Raw genomic sequence first — 15,816 nt, 5'->3', positions numbered from 1 at the left:
TGAACCACATCTTTGAAATATTGATTGTTTTCTCTATAGTGTTTGTGTTTTCGTAGCTTATTAAAACTTGCTCTTTTGTTTTCACAGACACTGGGAGCTGAGGAGGAGGGTGGGTGTTTCTCACGGCCTCTTGCTTTTCCCAGGCTTTGTGGAGCTCAGCCTCTATGACCAGGTGCGCCTCCTGGAGAGCTGCTGGATGGAGGTGCTAATGGTGGGGCTCATGTGGCGCTCCATCGACCACCCCGGCAAGCTCATCTTCGCTCCAGACCTCGTTCTGGACAGGTGAGGAAGAAAATGCATCGCCTTTCTCCTCCGACTGGTCTGAGTCCGGGGCGCCGCAATTAAAATCTCACACCTAAAAGGCCAGTTAAGAGGATGAAAATGTCATGAGCTCCTTCACCAGGTCAAGAACCCAAGAAGGGGAGCGTGGGCACAAGGATTCAGTGTCCTGTGACTCGTCCTTACCCACAACAGGGTGGCACTTACAGGTCAGACTCTGAGGGCCTGCAGAATACGTGGTGAGTAAGTGTGCAGGTCAACTTAGCTTTTTCAGCACTAAAAATTCAGTTTATAATTTAAAGTTGCCCTGCTGTTCTTTCCACTTGTAGGGACCGTGAATAGCTCTGTCTAGACAGGCGATAAAATTCTTACAGATCTGCGAAGTTTCTTTTAATGTGTTTGGACTCTGCATGTACTCTATAGCATTTTTGACAATCGAGTGGAAGGAATGGTTATCAAAGCTAAATGAAAGGTAATGGAAATTGGGGAATAGTGGTGCCAGTGCCTTCCCTCGATTGCACTTCGTTTTCTTTTAAAGATGGTGCAGAAAAGGAACCAATTTTTTAAAAAAATTTTTTTTATTTTTGAGACAGAGAGAGAGACAGAATGAGCAGGGGAGGGTGAGAGAGAGAGGGAGATACAGAATCTGAAGACAGGTTCCACGTTCTGAGCTGTCAGCACAGAGCCTGATGTGGGGCTTGAACCCACGAACTGTGAGATCATGATGACCTGAGCCGAAGTCAGACGCTCAACCGACTGAGCCAGCCAGGCACCCTGAAAAGGAACCAATTTTTAATTGACTCAGGTGAACTGTTCATGGAGGAAAAACCAGAATACACAACGCTAAAAGTTTTAGGAGGAAAAGTAGAACACTTTGTTGGAATACATTTGAGCAGGTTGAAAATCTCCATGGAAATGGATTTCCACATTCCTTATTTTGAAAAAGTTCTCATGTAGAATGTTCTGTCACATTTGACTCTGTGTTTGCCCCCAACTATTGGAACTACCTGTTTAGATCATCAGAAGACCGCTGTGCACATGTGACACAGATGAAAAGTGATACCCCCAAGGTGTTAGCACCCACTCTGCCTGTTGTGCTTCATGACACTGTTGACAAACCACTGTTTCAGTAGAGAACAGAGCCTTTGGGAAGAGCTGGAGATTGGGCCATGGCTCAAGCAGGAGCAAGCCCAGGTGTTAAACCACAGAATGTTCTGGAAGCCCAGACCCTTCTGTAACAATCAAAACAGCCAGCTTACTGGCTTGTATATATCAGTCACCATCTTAAGCATGTGATGTATTAACTCGTTTCATCTTCACAGCCCTTTATGGGTAAGTGCCATTATTATCCTTATCCTTCAGATTTGGAAATGGGGTGCTAGGTAATATGCCCGCAGTGACAGGATAGTAGTGGTGAAGCTGAGTGTAGGGACTGGCGGGGAAGTCCATGCTCTTAACTATGACAGTAGTTACCTGTGCAACCGGTCATGCCTGTCAGAGGGATAGAGAACTGGAAAGGGGAAAGTGGAGGAGGCTGAAAGGCAAAGTGACTTTCCACTTTATTCTTTTATCTTGGAACAACTCCATTCTTCTCTCTGCCCACTTCAGAAACCTACTCATCTTCCTGTCATTGATGACACCATGTGGCAAAGGCAGGCAGGAAACCAAGCGCCCTGCTGTGCTGTCACTCTCATTCACTTACTCATTATGTTCCTCTTGGTGTTCAAATGAAGCCCCCCCACCCCCAATTCTCCTAGAAGTTAGTGCTAGGAAGAAGTTTCATGCCTTGAATCAATAAATTTTCAGACACTGAGATTAAGTTACTTTGCCTTTTGTCCTGATTTCTAAATTGATGCCACATTTAATGTTTATGTTCAGTGACCATTGCATTCTTGGTTTTTAGTATAACTACGTCTCCTCTTTGTCTGGGTTCTTTAATTCCTGTATTTGGAAGTTACTGTGAATTGACACAAATCCCGGCCAAATTTTAGGCCCACCTTTCGGTTAAATAATAGAAGGCAAATAAGTAATTTTTATTACAAATTATTTTTAGTGGACTCACATTACTTTGGATAAATATTTGGAAGCATTGTGTTGCACAGCATCCAAATCTAGTATATTTGAGTAGAGGAGAGAAGTCTTTAGAATTGTAAATGCATTCATAATGAACAGGCAAGGCATTTTTTTGTTTTTTTGTAGTGCCTACGGTGGTTATTTTTTGTTGCAGTCTCTAATACAGTTCACACATAACCTTTGTGAGGTCTAGAATTTCAGGTCTAAGATAGTTCAGTTCTTCCATGCATCTGTTATACAGATAAATGCTGTTTACATGACGAGTATGTTTCTGGAGGAGTTGTCTCTTCAAATACACTCGAAGTGTTCTTGATTCAAAGAGTCAGAGATGAGGCATCACAAAGAATTTCCTTTATGAGGTTTTCCTGCAACATGAATAAATAATTTGCACACCACTTGAAACTTGCTCTCTTTCGGCAGACTGTCCTTCAAGTGGTGGTGTGACCATCAAAGCCGTAAATACAACTAAATTAGTGTACTTGTGGAGACTGAGGCAATAATTCCCTTTTCCCTTTATTCTTGTTGAGGCTTCTGCAGTGGGAAAACTCAAACCTACTGAGGATGAGAGGAAAACCCGGTTACCTCAGCTTATTACTAACAAGATAGCTCTCTCAGGAACCACTAGTGTCACGAATTCATGTGAGGATCTATCACAGAATCTGAGCTTGTACTTGCTGAAAAACTCATATATGCTAAGTAAGACATGTTGTGTCCTTGGCATCAACAGGAAATGGTCCAATGTTAAATATTATTTAAAAATCAGAGGGAGTTGGGGCGCCTGGGTGGCTTAGTCGGTTAAGCGTCCGACTTTCGCTTAGGTCATGATCTCGCGGTTCGTGGGTTCGAGCCCCGCGTCGGGCCCTGTGCTGACTGCCAGCTCAGAGCCTGGAGCCTGTTCTAGTCTGTGACTCCCTCTCNCGAGCCCCGCGTCGGGCCCTGTGCTGACTGCCAGCTCAGAGCCTGGAGCCTGTTCTAGTCTGTGACTCCCTCTCTCTCTGACCCTCCCCTGCTCACGCTGTCTCTCTCTCTCTCCTCGAAATAAATAAAACATTTAAAAAAAAAAAATCAGAGGGAGTTGGGATCTGGGCTCGTACCTCATTGTGGTCGCTTACGGAGTTCCGTAGGCTCCTATCGTGCACGTACTAAGCCTTCATTCACATTAGTTCTTTGTGCGTTGACTTTCTTCAAGATACCCAAAAAATCTTCACTTTAGAATTTTCATCTCCCTTTGGTACGCGGGTAATTTTCACTTCCATTTAATATTTAAGTCTTCTCCATGTGTTAAGCTTCGAGCCCCCAACCTGTTGCCCCTCCCCCACCCTGACACAGAAGTAAACTGTGGTCTATAGCCACACGTGTGCTGCCACCAGATACGTATGTGGGTACAAAATAGTGCACCCCAAGCTGGGTCCACTCATTCAACGTGTTGTCCTTGGTATCAAACAGAATCTTTGTCTTTTATGAAGGAGTGAGTGGTTCTCACACAGTAAGACATTCCCCATGTAATTACTAATTTTATTCTTACTTAGCCCTAGTTTATGGACAAATGGTGTCCAGAAGTAAGTTTTTATGAGCAGGTTGATTATTTCTCTTCTTTTTTGAGAGAGAAAAAGGATGTAAGTGAGCGAGGGATGGAGAGAGTGGGGGAGAGAGAGAGAAAATCCCATGAGGAGTAGAAAGAGGGGAGAGAGAGAAAGAGAAGCAGGACTCACTTGAATTGGGGCTTATGTTCACCCAAAGTGGGGCTCGTACTCACCAGAAGGAGGGCTCAATTTCACCCGATATTGGACTAGAACTCATGTACCATGAGATCATGACCTGAGCCGAAATCAGATGCTTAACCGACTGAGCCACCCAAGTGCCCTCTTCTCTCTTTTTAATTCAAGTCTTTTAATCCTGTCCTAATTTCCTTAAAACATTTTTAACATTTATTATTAATTTTTGAGAGCTTGAGAGAGACATAGTGTGAGCAGGGGAAGGGGCAGAGAGAGAGAGAGAGAGAGACAGAATCTGAAGCAGGCTCCAGGCTCTGAGCTGCCTGCACAGAGCCAGATGCGAGGCTTGAATTCATGAACTGAGAGATCATGACTTGAACTGAAGTCAGATGCCCCACAGACTGAACCACCCAGGCACCCCCTGTCCTAATTTCTTACCCCCAATTCAGTTTCATTCTGTACTTATAAGAGTCATAGATCTTATTAATATATTATTTACAAGTCTTTCCTCTTTAAAACTCCTTTCAAAGCAGAGCTTTAGTAGGTTATCATTTATGAAGTGTTGTACCGTATTTCCTGTATTTCTCATTTATTGTCTACAAAACGTATTTGGTTTCTCCAGTCTGTGAAGAGAATACAAATATTCTAACCATGCCACCCCTTGATTGAAATGGCTGGCTGTCACACCTACTTGGTAAAAACAATCAGACCTAATTCTTTAGAATTCATTCAGAGATTCGCTTTTTCCATGAGGTATACATGTTCTGACTACAGTGAGTTATAGCTTTTCTCAGGGTGTAGGATGCTCTCCCTCCATTTTTAAAAATAGTTTATTTATTTTGAGAGTGAGAAAGAGAGCATAAGTGGGAGAGGGGCAGAGAGAGAGAGGGAGGGAGAGAGAATCCCAAGCAGGCTTCAAGTTGTCAGCATGGAGCCTGATGTGGGGCTCGATCCCACAAACCCTGACATCATGACCCAAGCCAAAATTAAGAGTAGGATGCTTAACTGACTGAGCCCCCTAAGTGCCCCCCTCCATTTTTGAAATATGAATTTACATTTAAAATGGCAAACATTTTGGGGTGCTGAGTGGCTCAGTCAGTTAAACATCTTAGTTTCAGCTTAGGTCAGGATCTCACAGTTCATGAGTTCGAGCCCTGCATTGTGCTCCACACTGTTAGCGCAGAGTCTATTTGGGATCCTCTCTCTCTCCATCTCTCTCTTTGTCTCAAAATAAATAAACTTAAAAAAAATGGCATGCATTTTAATGAGGAAATTATACTAGTTTCAGTACTTAGGGATGTATTTTTAGGTACACCTGGTAACCTCTGCACAAAACGGGATTGATTTCGGATGATGTATTTGGGGAGTGGTACAAGTGTGCGTGTGCATGCATGTGTGTACACGTGCACCTGCGTGTGCATGACCCACCTCTGAGTCTCACAGCAAAGAGCCAAACTTAATCAATGAAGGATTTGGTAGGCTTTTTATTTTTGTCCCCAGAAATATTTTGTTTCATTTATTTAGTTTTTTATTTTATTTTTTTAACATTTATTCATTTTTTTGAGAGACAGAGATAAGCGAGGGAGGGGCAGAGAGCGAAGGAGACACAGAATCCGAAGCAGGCTAGGGCTCTGAGCTGTCAGCACAGAGCCTGACATGGGGCTCGAACCCATGAACTGCAATGTTGGCCACTTAACCAACTAAGCCACCCGTGCGCCCCCATTTATTTAGTTTTTTAAAGATTTTCTTTTAAAGTAATCTTTACACCTAATGTGGGGTATGAACTTACAACCCTGAGATCAAGAGTCACATGCTCTGGGGTGCCTAGGTGGCTTAATAGGTGAGGCATCTTGATTTTGGCTCAGGTCATGATGTTGAGGTTCATGAGTTTGAACCCCTTGTTGGGCTCTGTGCTGATAACACCGAGCCTGCTTGAGATTCTCTCTCTTTCTTTTTCTCTCTGCCCCCACCCCAAATAAATAAATAAATAAACTTTAAAAAAAGTTATATGCTCAGGGGACCTGGGTGGGTGGCTCAGTCGGTCAAGTTCCCAACTCTTGATATCAGCTCAGGTTGTGATCTCAAGGTTAGGAGACTGAGCCCTGCTTTGGGCTCTGGGCTGAAATGGAGCCTGCTTGGGATTCTTTCCCTCCCTCTCTCTCCCCTTCCCCACTCATGCATGTGCGCTCTCCTTGTTCATAATAAAGAATCATTAAAATAGTCATTAAAAAATGTGTAACATGCTGGAAAGACTGAGCCAGCCAGGTGCCCCTGGCCAACCCCCCCCCCCCCCCCCCCCCCCCGCCAAGACATTTTAGAACCAGCTGTTTTCAGTGTCAAATCACCTCAAGCCCAACAATTACAATTTCTAATAATTAATTGTCCCCAAGCATAGTGATTTGATTATGTGGCATGAGGGGCATTCAGGGAACAGGTATTTCACTACGTGCAGAGCGTGCATGGTCCTGCAGCAGGCTGCCTGGCAAAGCCAGAGCAGGGGAGGTGGGAGGTTGGGATTTGAGGAACCTTGGAGGTTTCCTACAGATTTCAGCACCCTTTGCCCAGGGGTTCTGATTCTCCATGGTGGTCTTTACCTGTGAGTGGCTTCTAAGAGGCGCGGGTGTTTTATCACTTAACCTGTGCATTTTCAGAAAGCCACAGGTGGTTGCAGAAGTTACCGTATTTGTTTGCAACTTGCAGTTTGCTTGCTTGTAGCTTTGTGCTGGGGAGTCTGCGAGGGTTTGTATGCTGTGGAATGCAGGAACCTGCAAGGTGCTGTCCGCTCTCATAGAACCCAGTGGGAAAGGCTCACCACCATTGGTGGTTCATTTGAATTCCCAGAGGCACTTTCCCCAGCCATCACCATCACTGGAAACATCCTGGCTTGAGGGTGGGGGAAGGAGGAGAGGGGGAAGCCAGTTCTCTGAAGATCACAGTTTCCCTTCAGGGGCTGCATGGGAGACTAAGGATGAAACCTGCACACACCCACCTCTGCCAGGCCCCCCTTCATCATGCCCTGCAGGTGTTAAGAAGCAAATGAAGTTTCGTGGCAAAATCATCTAACTGCTTGTCAATGGCTTCCAGCGACTACGACTGATGATAATAGAAGTTTTTGGGGGAGCAGTGAGGCAGAATAATGTGTGTCTGGCTGGAGTGAATTGAAGCTGGTATTTTCTAGATATAGTTCAAGTAACTGCCTTCAAAAGTATGCATAAAAATTCATTTCTGTGAAAGTTCAGAAGAATTTTGATTATATGGTTTGAATTTTTGGAAAACTTTTGCTTAAAAATAATCTTTGGCAAGTCAAAAAGGTGCATGTCTCCATTTCTACCTTCCTTTCCTGATTCTAACCTGTCTTCTGTCTTCTTGCATTGTGATTTCTTTGTGTATCATATGAGCTCTTTTTCAAGTTACGTTAAATGTCTCTTAGTTGCCCAGCAGTTTCTAGATGAAACTCCAGGAAGTGAGTTAAGCCCTCCGTGTGAAGGATTGTCATTAGCACCGCAGAGTCTTCTGATGGGAACACGGAATGTCTCATTTTAGCAATATGTGTCGTAACTAGGGCTGGTTGCCTGAAACGGTTTAGGATAGAAACTAATCAACAGAAATGGCATTCTGTTAAGGAAACGTTTGGTGCACATGTAGAAGGAAAGTGCATTTCCATTGTATACTTTTGTCTAAGTAGTATGTATTGCAATGTTTGCTTTAGGAATGTATAGAAGTTGCCTATCCTCTCTGTATGCGGATAATTCTAGTAATTTCATATCACTGGATGTGCTTTCATTACCAGTTTGTCAGAGTTAAAGGAAGAAATTGAAGATTAACAAGAAAATACTCATTGCTTTTCATGGTTGTCTAGTGCTGCCTGTTTTAAATTTCCAAACAAACTTTTGTAGGGATGAGGGGAAATGTGTAGAAGGAATTCTGGAAATCTTCGACATGCTCTTGGCAACGACTTCAAGGTTCCGTGAGTTAAAACTCCAACACAAAGAGTATCTCTGTGTCAAGGCCATGGTCCTCCTCAACTCCAGTAAGTAGCCACACAGCTGCGCTGTGTTTTATGGGGGAGAGATGCTGTTTCTAGAACGAGCCTGGTGTAAAGAACAGTATCAAACTTCTCATTTTATTTAAAAAGGGGAAAATGGCTTCTTTTCTGACTTCTCTGTTTCATTTTCTAGGGATTTAGGCAGTGGTCAACTTCTGGTAACTTGAAATAGAATTATTCACTGGCAGTAATTTACAAAATGTCTCAAGCCACTTTGCTGGAAAAGAAAAAAAAAAACTTTAAAATATTTACCTTACAGCCTTTGTTCATTGTTTACACAGGCATTTTACATGGTTGACCTGCATTTATATTTACTGTTTTGCTTTTACAGATTCATTCATTCATTGATTTCATTTATTCATTTGGTAAAGACATTGACGATACAGTCCTGCCTTCCCATAGCTCACAGCCTAGGGAGGGGGAGAGAGAAAGCAAATCGTGAAAAGCAGTGATCAGTGCTGGAACAGAGTATGTGCAGTGTACTGTGGGAAACCAGGAAAGACGCTGGAGTGGTTGCAGAAGCAAGTGGTGTTTGAGTGCGTCCTTAGGGACGGGCATACGTTAGTGTGACAAGAAGGAAGGAAAGGAGAGCCAGGAGCTGCGGGCTGTGCAGAAGAGCAGAGGGCCTTGTGTCCGGTCGTGCAGGGCGGTGCCAGAGATTACACTGCGTGCCTTGGCTGAGAACGGCCCCTCCCCCACAGGGTACTGAGCAGCCCTAGAAGAGGCTCAAGCGGGCGAGTGTCACGACAGAGAGGCGTTCTGTAGAGGTCACTGTGGCTGCGACGTGCAGAATTGGCTGAAGAGGGGAGAGACAGAGGCAGGGGCCCACGCAGAGTATTCAGGGACGATGAAAGCCTGAACGGACTTGGTGTGGAGGGGCCCGGGAGGAGGGGCCTGAGTGGAAGGAAGCATCAAGCTTCGAGGTGAGAAATGAGAGAGGCTCTGAAGATACATGTGTGTTGTAGTGTTGCTGCTCTTTTCTTAAGACATAAGTGAAACCTGGTTATTGTGAACATTCAAACAAACAAACAACAAACAAAAACATACGGGGAAGAAAGAAATCACCAGGAATCTCCCCCAGCCCTGGGCAAGATAACCACCATAAGTTTGGTGACCAGTCTTGAACAGCTCTATCTGTTGATAGATAGATAGACAGACAGACAGACAGCTCTCAATAGATGTAGTAGGTAGATAGGTAGGTAGGGATGGGTATGTAGGTAGGAAGATAGATATATGCATATAAACTTGCATACACAGAGAGGGAGATACCCATGCACACACAGGCTTATATGTATAATTTTACATAAACAGCAGAGCATCTTATGTTAAAAATTATAAAGACTTTGAAACAGACCTACTTTCATCTAATTGTTGGCTTGCCCTTCCACCCCAACACCAACTGGCTAGTCTTACCAACCAGAGGATAGACTTTATACCTTCTTCTACTCTCTAATAATCTTTTAAAATAATACCTCCCCTCTAATATCCACATAGATAAGCTCCTCCCCCCCATTTAAAAAAAGTTAGGGGGCGCCTGGGTGGCTCAGTTGGTTGAGCGTCCAACTTTTGTTTCAGCTTGGGTTGTGATTGCAGGGTCGTGGGATCGAGCCCCCATGGGGCTCTGCACTGAGTGTGGAGCCTGTTCGGAATTCTCTCTCTTTCTCTGCCCCTCTCTCCTGCTCACATTCTCTCTCTCTCTCTCTCTCTCTCTCTCTCTCTCTCAAATTAAAAACAAAAACAAAAAAACCTCACTGTAAAAAATTAAAATAATTTTAAAAGTTGGGATACCTATATATACAAATACTTCTCTGTGTCTTGCTTTTTAACTTTTCAAAATGCTGTGAAGTACCTCTAGGTCAACTAGAAGAGGTCTAACTCATTCTTTGAGTGGGAACAGTGTCTAAATTATTCAACCATTTCTTTGATGGACCTTTACTTAATTACGGCTTTTTTTTGCCATCATAACCATTACTGCAGTAAATACAGCTGTGCTCTTTTGTACATGTTTCTAAGTATCTATGTAGTGTTCACACTGTTTAGTTTACCACCCACCTGGTATTTGGTGCAGCTCCTGTCCCAGGTATTGATTGCTTTGCTTAGCTATTGACTCTCATTGGCTTATTTCTTTCTGAAATAATATGTATACGCACATTTTTGCTGTTGTTATTGTTTTGTATATGCAAGTTTTAATCCTCCACTGCTGACTTACAGATAACTTCATCTGGGCATCATATGGGGCTTTGCTACCTAGGTTTTATCCCATCTTAGAGCTTCATGTTGGAAACAATAGCAATCTCTGGGATCGTTTGATGCTGCTTTATTGTAAATCATCCAAAGCAGCAGTTCCTGAAGCCAAAACTCAGTGCAGACCCTGTGGCCTCCTTTTGGGCACCTGCCCACTCCTCCTGTAACCTTTACTTTTCTGCATGTCTAACACCCCCATGTACTGTTGGGTGCTGGCACTGCATCTGATGGAGGGGAAAGGGAGACAGAGAGCAGTGCATCTCAAGCCCTGGCATGGAGCATGGAGATAGATGGCTGGATCTGGGCAGGGAGAGTAAGTCTCGAGGGAAGAGGAAGGGCGAAACGAAGAAGGAGGCACAGAGACCCTGAAGACAACCTTTGGGTACTTCCCAGTTGGATTTCAGTCTGGCTCTACTCGCCTAGCAGAACATTTCCCCTGCACCCAATGCACTCTCCACCCCAGTACCAGAAAGCGGTTTGTGACTAGAAATGGTCAATTGTTGGATGAATGAAAATTGTACAGAAAGCCAAAGAAGACTCCTAAGTGCTCTGGAGTTTCGGGCACCTTCTTGACATTTTTACAGCATAATACGAGGGCCCGGTTTACGTCGGCAATTAAGATGATGTGTGTATACAAAATGTCCCACTGAGACCTTTGAAATTGATCATGGAAGAAAATCGACTTTTCCCGATCTCTTTAAACCCACCTACAGACCTTACCTCACATGTATGCTGCCATTTCTGTCTTTGCTGCTTGAAAAGTTCATTTCCATCTTGGCATAGGAGGGTCATCAAATGCTAGATTATGGGGCTTCTCTTACTTTCGGAAATAATTTAGAACTCTTTTCAGTGAAGCAAAGTGCTCCTTGAAAAAGCCATGTGCTTCTTGTTACAACACTTTGCAGTAGAAAGCCTTCTGTTTGGCAAGTCTCCTTACCATCAATTTAGCCTCCGACATCATATTGTGTTGTTGTGAAAACTAGAAGTATCATCTGTGCAAATGGGAAAGACTAAGGCTATGGCGTCTCTCCTGCAGCATCTGACAGAACTGCCATCATAAGAGAATTACAGAGGGTGAGTCAGACATGTGATGTAATTACCACTTGTGGTGGTAAATTGAGTAGAATTTGTTTACAGTCAATCTATATTTAGGAAATCTTCTTTGAACAAAGTTCCTCTCTCACTTGGTAGTCGAAACAGTTGTCAAATGCAGTTAGGAAAATGGGATTCTGTTTCTACTGGAAAATTTCCACTGTCAAGAGAGAGGGGGTCTTTTCTGTGCTAGATTTTAAGCGTTTATAGGCTTTTGTTGTCATTGTTCTAGATAATTTGTGGCATTACATTAAAAATAGGGCCTGAATCCACTTTCCCACCTTAAATTTAAAAGAAGAAAAAGAAAAACTAGAGAACACACAAAATAGACCTATACAAAATAGAATATGCAAATTGACAACAGACCACATAGGACTGTGATCCCCAAGAGAAGGGACACAAATGAAATGAACCCTTTGATCACCCAGTTTACTACCTAGAGCCAATTTCCAGATTCCACAGAGAGAAGTAACCCCAATAGACACGAGTGGTCTTCTTGCACTGGAAAAACAGAGTCGTGAATTTGGGGAGGCCAAGGCAGCAAGGATTTGCAGTAGAGGATACTACAGGAGAGGAGAGAGCTAGATGGATAGGCTTTGGAGATCTGTAGCAGATGGCCTTCAAGTTTTCAGGTGAGCATTAATCTCATGCTTATGAGGATACTAACCAAGGACAGAGAAAGAACCATCAGAAAGGAGCAGACAGAACAATCCCTAGCATTCACACAGGGCCAGGAATAGTTCATGTTCTCACCATCCAGTGGGAAAACACTATAATATACTGGACACTGGATGTAGTATCCAAAAAGGTATTGTGTTGGTAGGGAGGTAAACTTAGCCATAAAGGCTGCTCTGATCCTACCAAACAAAACTTAAAAGCACGCCTGAAGGATCAAATTTACTGTCAAGTCATGTAACGCATCACAGAACAAAGTGAAAGAATATTTAAAAGAATCCAAGAATATCCAATACCCAACCATGTAAAACTCACAATGTCTTATAACCAATCAAAAGCTAGCAAGCATGCAAAGAAGCAGAAAACATGACCTATACTAAGGAGAAACACCAATAAACTGGAAAAGACCCCAAAATGACACAAATGATAGAATTCATAGACAAGAACATTAAAATAATAGTTTAGTAACAATAATTACTATAACTGTTTCCCATATGTCTAAGAGGTAGAGCAGATTTAGGGGAGACATGGAAAATATGAAACAAACACAAATTGAACTTCTAAATGTGAAACTTAGGTCTACATGGGATTTATATCTGTGTTAGGAAGTGAAGCAGGGACAGTAAAATATCCTCCAGACTGAGAAAACACTTTGAGACCAACAAACAATGCAAGCCACTCCATACTGCTTACATAGTTTGATTTAAGGATTAAAGAAGTGTCTTTCATAATGATAAATGGGTAAATTTGTCAAGAAGGCATAAAAATCTTAAACATTTATGTGTTAAAAAGAGAACTTCAAAATATCTGAAGCAAAATCTGATAGAACTGCAAGGAGAAATGGACAAGTCTCTTGTTGGAGATTTTAATGTCCCTCTGTCCTATCAATTTAGAACAAGTAGACAATCAGTAAATACAGAGAAGACTTGAACAATACTGTCAACTAACTTGACCCACCTGACATGTATAGAACCCTCTATGCAGTAACAGTAGAAAATATGCTCTTTTCAAATATTCTTGAAAAATTTACCAGGATAGACCATATTTTGAGTCATTATACAAGTCTCAACATGTTAAAAAGGGTTTAAGTCATACAAACTATTTTCTTTGACACAGTGAAACTAAATTAGAAACCAACTATAAAAAGATCTTGGAAAATTTCCAAACATCTGGAAACCAGATAACATACATCTAAATAATCCATGAATCACAGATAAAAATCAGAAGCAGTACTTTGGATTATGAACTAACTTATAATGAAAATATATTGTAGCAAAATTTGTGGGTTGCAGCTAAAGCCATAGTTTGAGAGAGATTAGTAGCACTCAAGGCCAATAGTTAAATAAAAGCAAGGTCTCAAATTAATGACCTTAGCTTCCAGCTTTGAGAAACTAGGAAAAGAAAAGCCAATGAAACTCCAAGTAAGCCAAAGAAAACAAATGATAAAGATTAGAGTGGAAATCAATGGGACAGAAGAAACAAAGGCAATAGACATCAAGGAAATCAAAAGCTGATTTTTTGAGAAGTGATAAGCCTGATTAGAATAAAGGAAAGAAGACACAAACTACCAATATCAGGAGTGAGAGAGGTGACATTACTGGTGACATTACTATTCTGCAGATATTAAAAAGAATAATGAGGTCGTATTATGAACAACCTTATGCCAATACAGTTGAATACTAAGATGAAATGGAAAAATTCCTTAAAAGACAGAAATTACTCAAGAAGAAATCTAAAAATCGGGAATAGCCATATATTTGTTAAGGAAATTGAATTTGCAGTTAAAAACTTCCCCACAAAGAAAACTCCAGGCCCAGATGGCTTTTCTGGGAGAATGCTACCAAACATTTAAGGAATAAATAATCCCAGATTTATATATACTTTTTTACTTTCTTAACATGAAAAAAATTTTCAATTCCAGTATAGTTAATATACAATGTTCTGTTAGTTTCAGGTGTACAATATAGTGATTCAGCAATTCTGTACATTACTCAGTGCTCATCATGACACATGAACTCCTTGATCCCCATCACTTATTTCACCCATCCCCCACTCACCTCCCCAATGGTAACCATCAGTTCTCTTTATTTAAGAGTTGTTTCTTAGTTTCTCTCTCTCCTCTTTTTCCTTTGTTCATTTGTTTTGTTTCTTTAATTCCACATATAAGTGAAATCATATGCTGTTCATTTTTCTTATTTCGCTTAGCATTATAGTCTTTAGCTCCATCTATGTTGTTGCAAATGGCAAGATTTCATTCTTTTTTATGACCAAGTGATATTCCATTGTGTGTGTGTGTGTGTGTGTTCTTTATCCATTTATCTTTTGATGGACACATTGGCTGTTTCCATAATTTAGCTATTGTAAATAATGCTGCAATAAACATAAGGGTGCACGTATCCCTTTGAATTAGTATTTTTGTATTCTTTGGGTAAATATTCAGTAGTGCAATTACTGGATTATAGGTTAGTTCTATTTTTAATTTTTTTAGGAACCTCCCTATTCTTTTCTACAGTGGCTGCACCAGATTGCATTCTCACCAACAATGCATAATAGGTCCGTTTTCTTGCCAACATCCTGTTGTTCCTTGTGTTGATTTTAGCCATTCTGACAGGTGTGAGGTAGTATCTCATTCTACTTTTGATTTGCATTTGCCTGCTGATAAGTGAGGATGAGCATCTTTTCATGTGTCTGTTGGCTATCTGTGTGTCTTCTTTGGAAAAATTTCTGCTCATGTCTTCTGCCCATTTTTAAATTGGATTGTTTGGAATCCATAAAACTAATAGGCAACCAACAGAATGGGAAAAGATAATTGCAAATGACATATCAGATAAAGGGTTAGTATCCAAGATCTATAAGGAACTCACCAAACCTCACACCCCAAAAACAAACAATCCACTGAAGAAATGGGCAGAATATTATGAACAGACACTTCTCCAAAGAGGACATCCAGATGGCCAACAGACACATGAAACGATGCTCAGCATCCCTCCTCATTAGGGAAATCAAAACTACACTGAGATACCACCTCACGCCGGTCAGAGTGGCTAAAATGAGCAAATCAGAGGACTCTAGATGTTGGCGAGGATGTGGAGACACGGGCACCCTCCTACGCTGTTGGTGGGAATGTAAACTGGTGCAGCCCCTCTGGAAAACAGTGTGGAGATCCCTCAAAAAATTAACAGTAGAACTCCCCTATGACCCAGCAATATCACTGCTAGGAATTTACCCAAGGGATACAAGAGTGCTGATGCATAGGAGCACATGTACCCCAATGTTCATAGCAGCACCCTCAACAAGAGCCAAAACATGGAAAGAGCCTAAGTGTCCATCCACAGACGAATGGATCAAGAAGATGTGGTTTATCTATACAATGGAATGCTACATGACAATGAGAAAGAATGAAATCTGGCCACGTGTAGCCACATGGATGGACCTTGAGGGTGTTATGCTGAGCGAAATAAGTCAGACAGAGAAAGACAGCTACCATATGTTTGCACGTATAGGAGGATTAGGAGGAACTTAATGGAGGACCGTGGGGGAGAAGAAGGGGAGAATGGGGGGGGAGAGAGAGGGAGGCAAACCACGAGAGACTCTTGAATGTTGAGAACAAACTGATGACTGATGGGTATGGGGGAGAGGGGGAGGGGGGTGATGAGCATGGAGGAGGGCACTGGTGGGGATGAGCACTGGGTG

The 15,816-nt window shown here is 42.1% G+C and overlaps 1 protein-coding gene across 3 annotated transcripts in view; it reads left to right on the top strand.

Annotated features, from left to right (window-relative positions):
* Positions 1-15,816, top strand: part of ESR2 (estrogen receptor 2) — a 67,382-nt gene that overhangs the window by 29,035 nt on the left and 22,531 nt on the right. For 2 of the 3 annotated variants that reach the window (XM_039242159.1, XM_039242157.1), the window contains exons 5-6: positions 144-282; positions 7,964-8,097. The exons of the other annotated variant lie outside the window; for it this stretch is intronic. In XM_039242159.1, the coding sequence (XP_039098090.1) occupies positions 144-282; positions 7,964-8,097 (273 nt within the window). The remainder of the gene's footprint in view (positions 1-143; positions 283-7,963; positions 8,098-15,816) is intronic. 3 annotated transcript variants of the gene reach the window in all.

Source organism: Hyaena hyaena, unplaced genomic scaffold (genome assembly GCF_003009895.1).
Source record: "Hyaena hyaena isolate Hyena2069 unplaced genomic scaffold, ASM300989v1 scaffold_208, whole genome shotgun sequence".
Lineage (NCBI taxonomy): Eukaryota > Metazoa > Chordata > Mammalia > Carnivora > Hyaenidae > Hyaena > Hyaena hyaena.
Note: the sequence above shows the minus strand (reverse complement) of the source record. Positions and strands in the feature narration are given on the sequence as shown.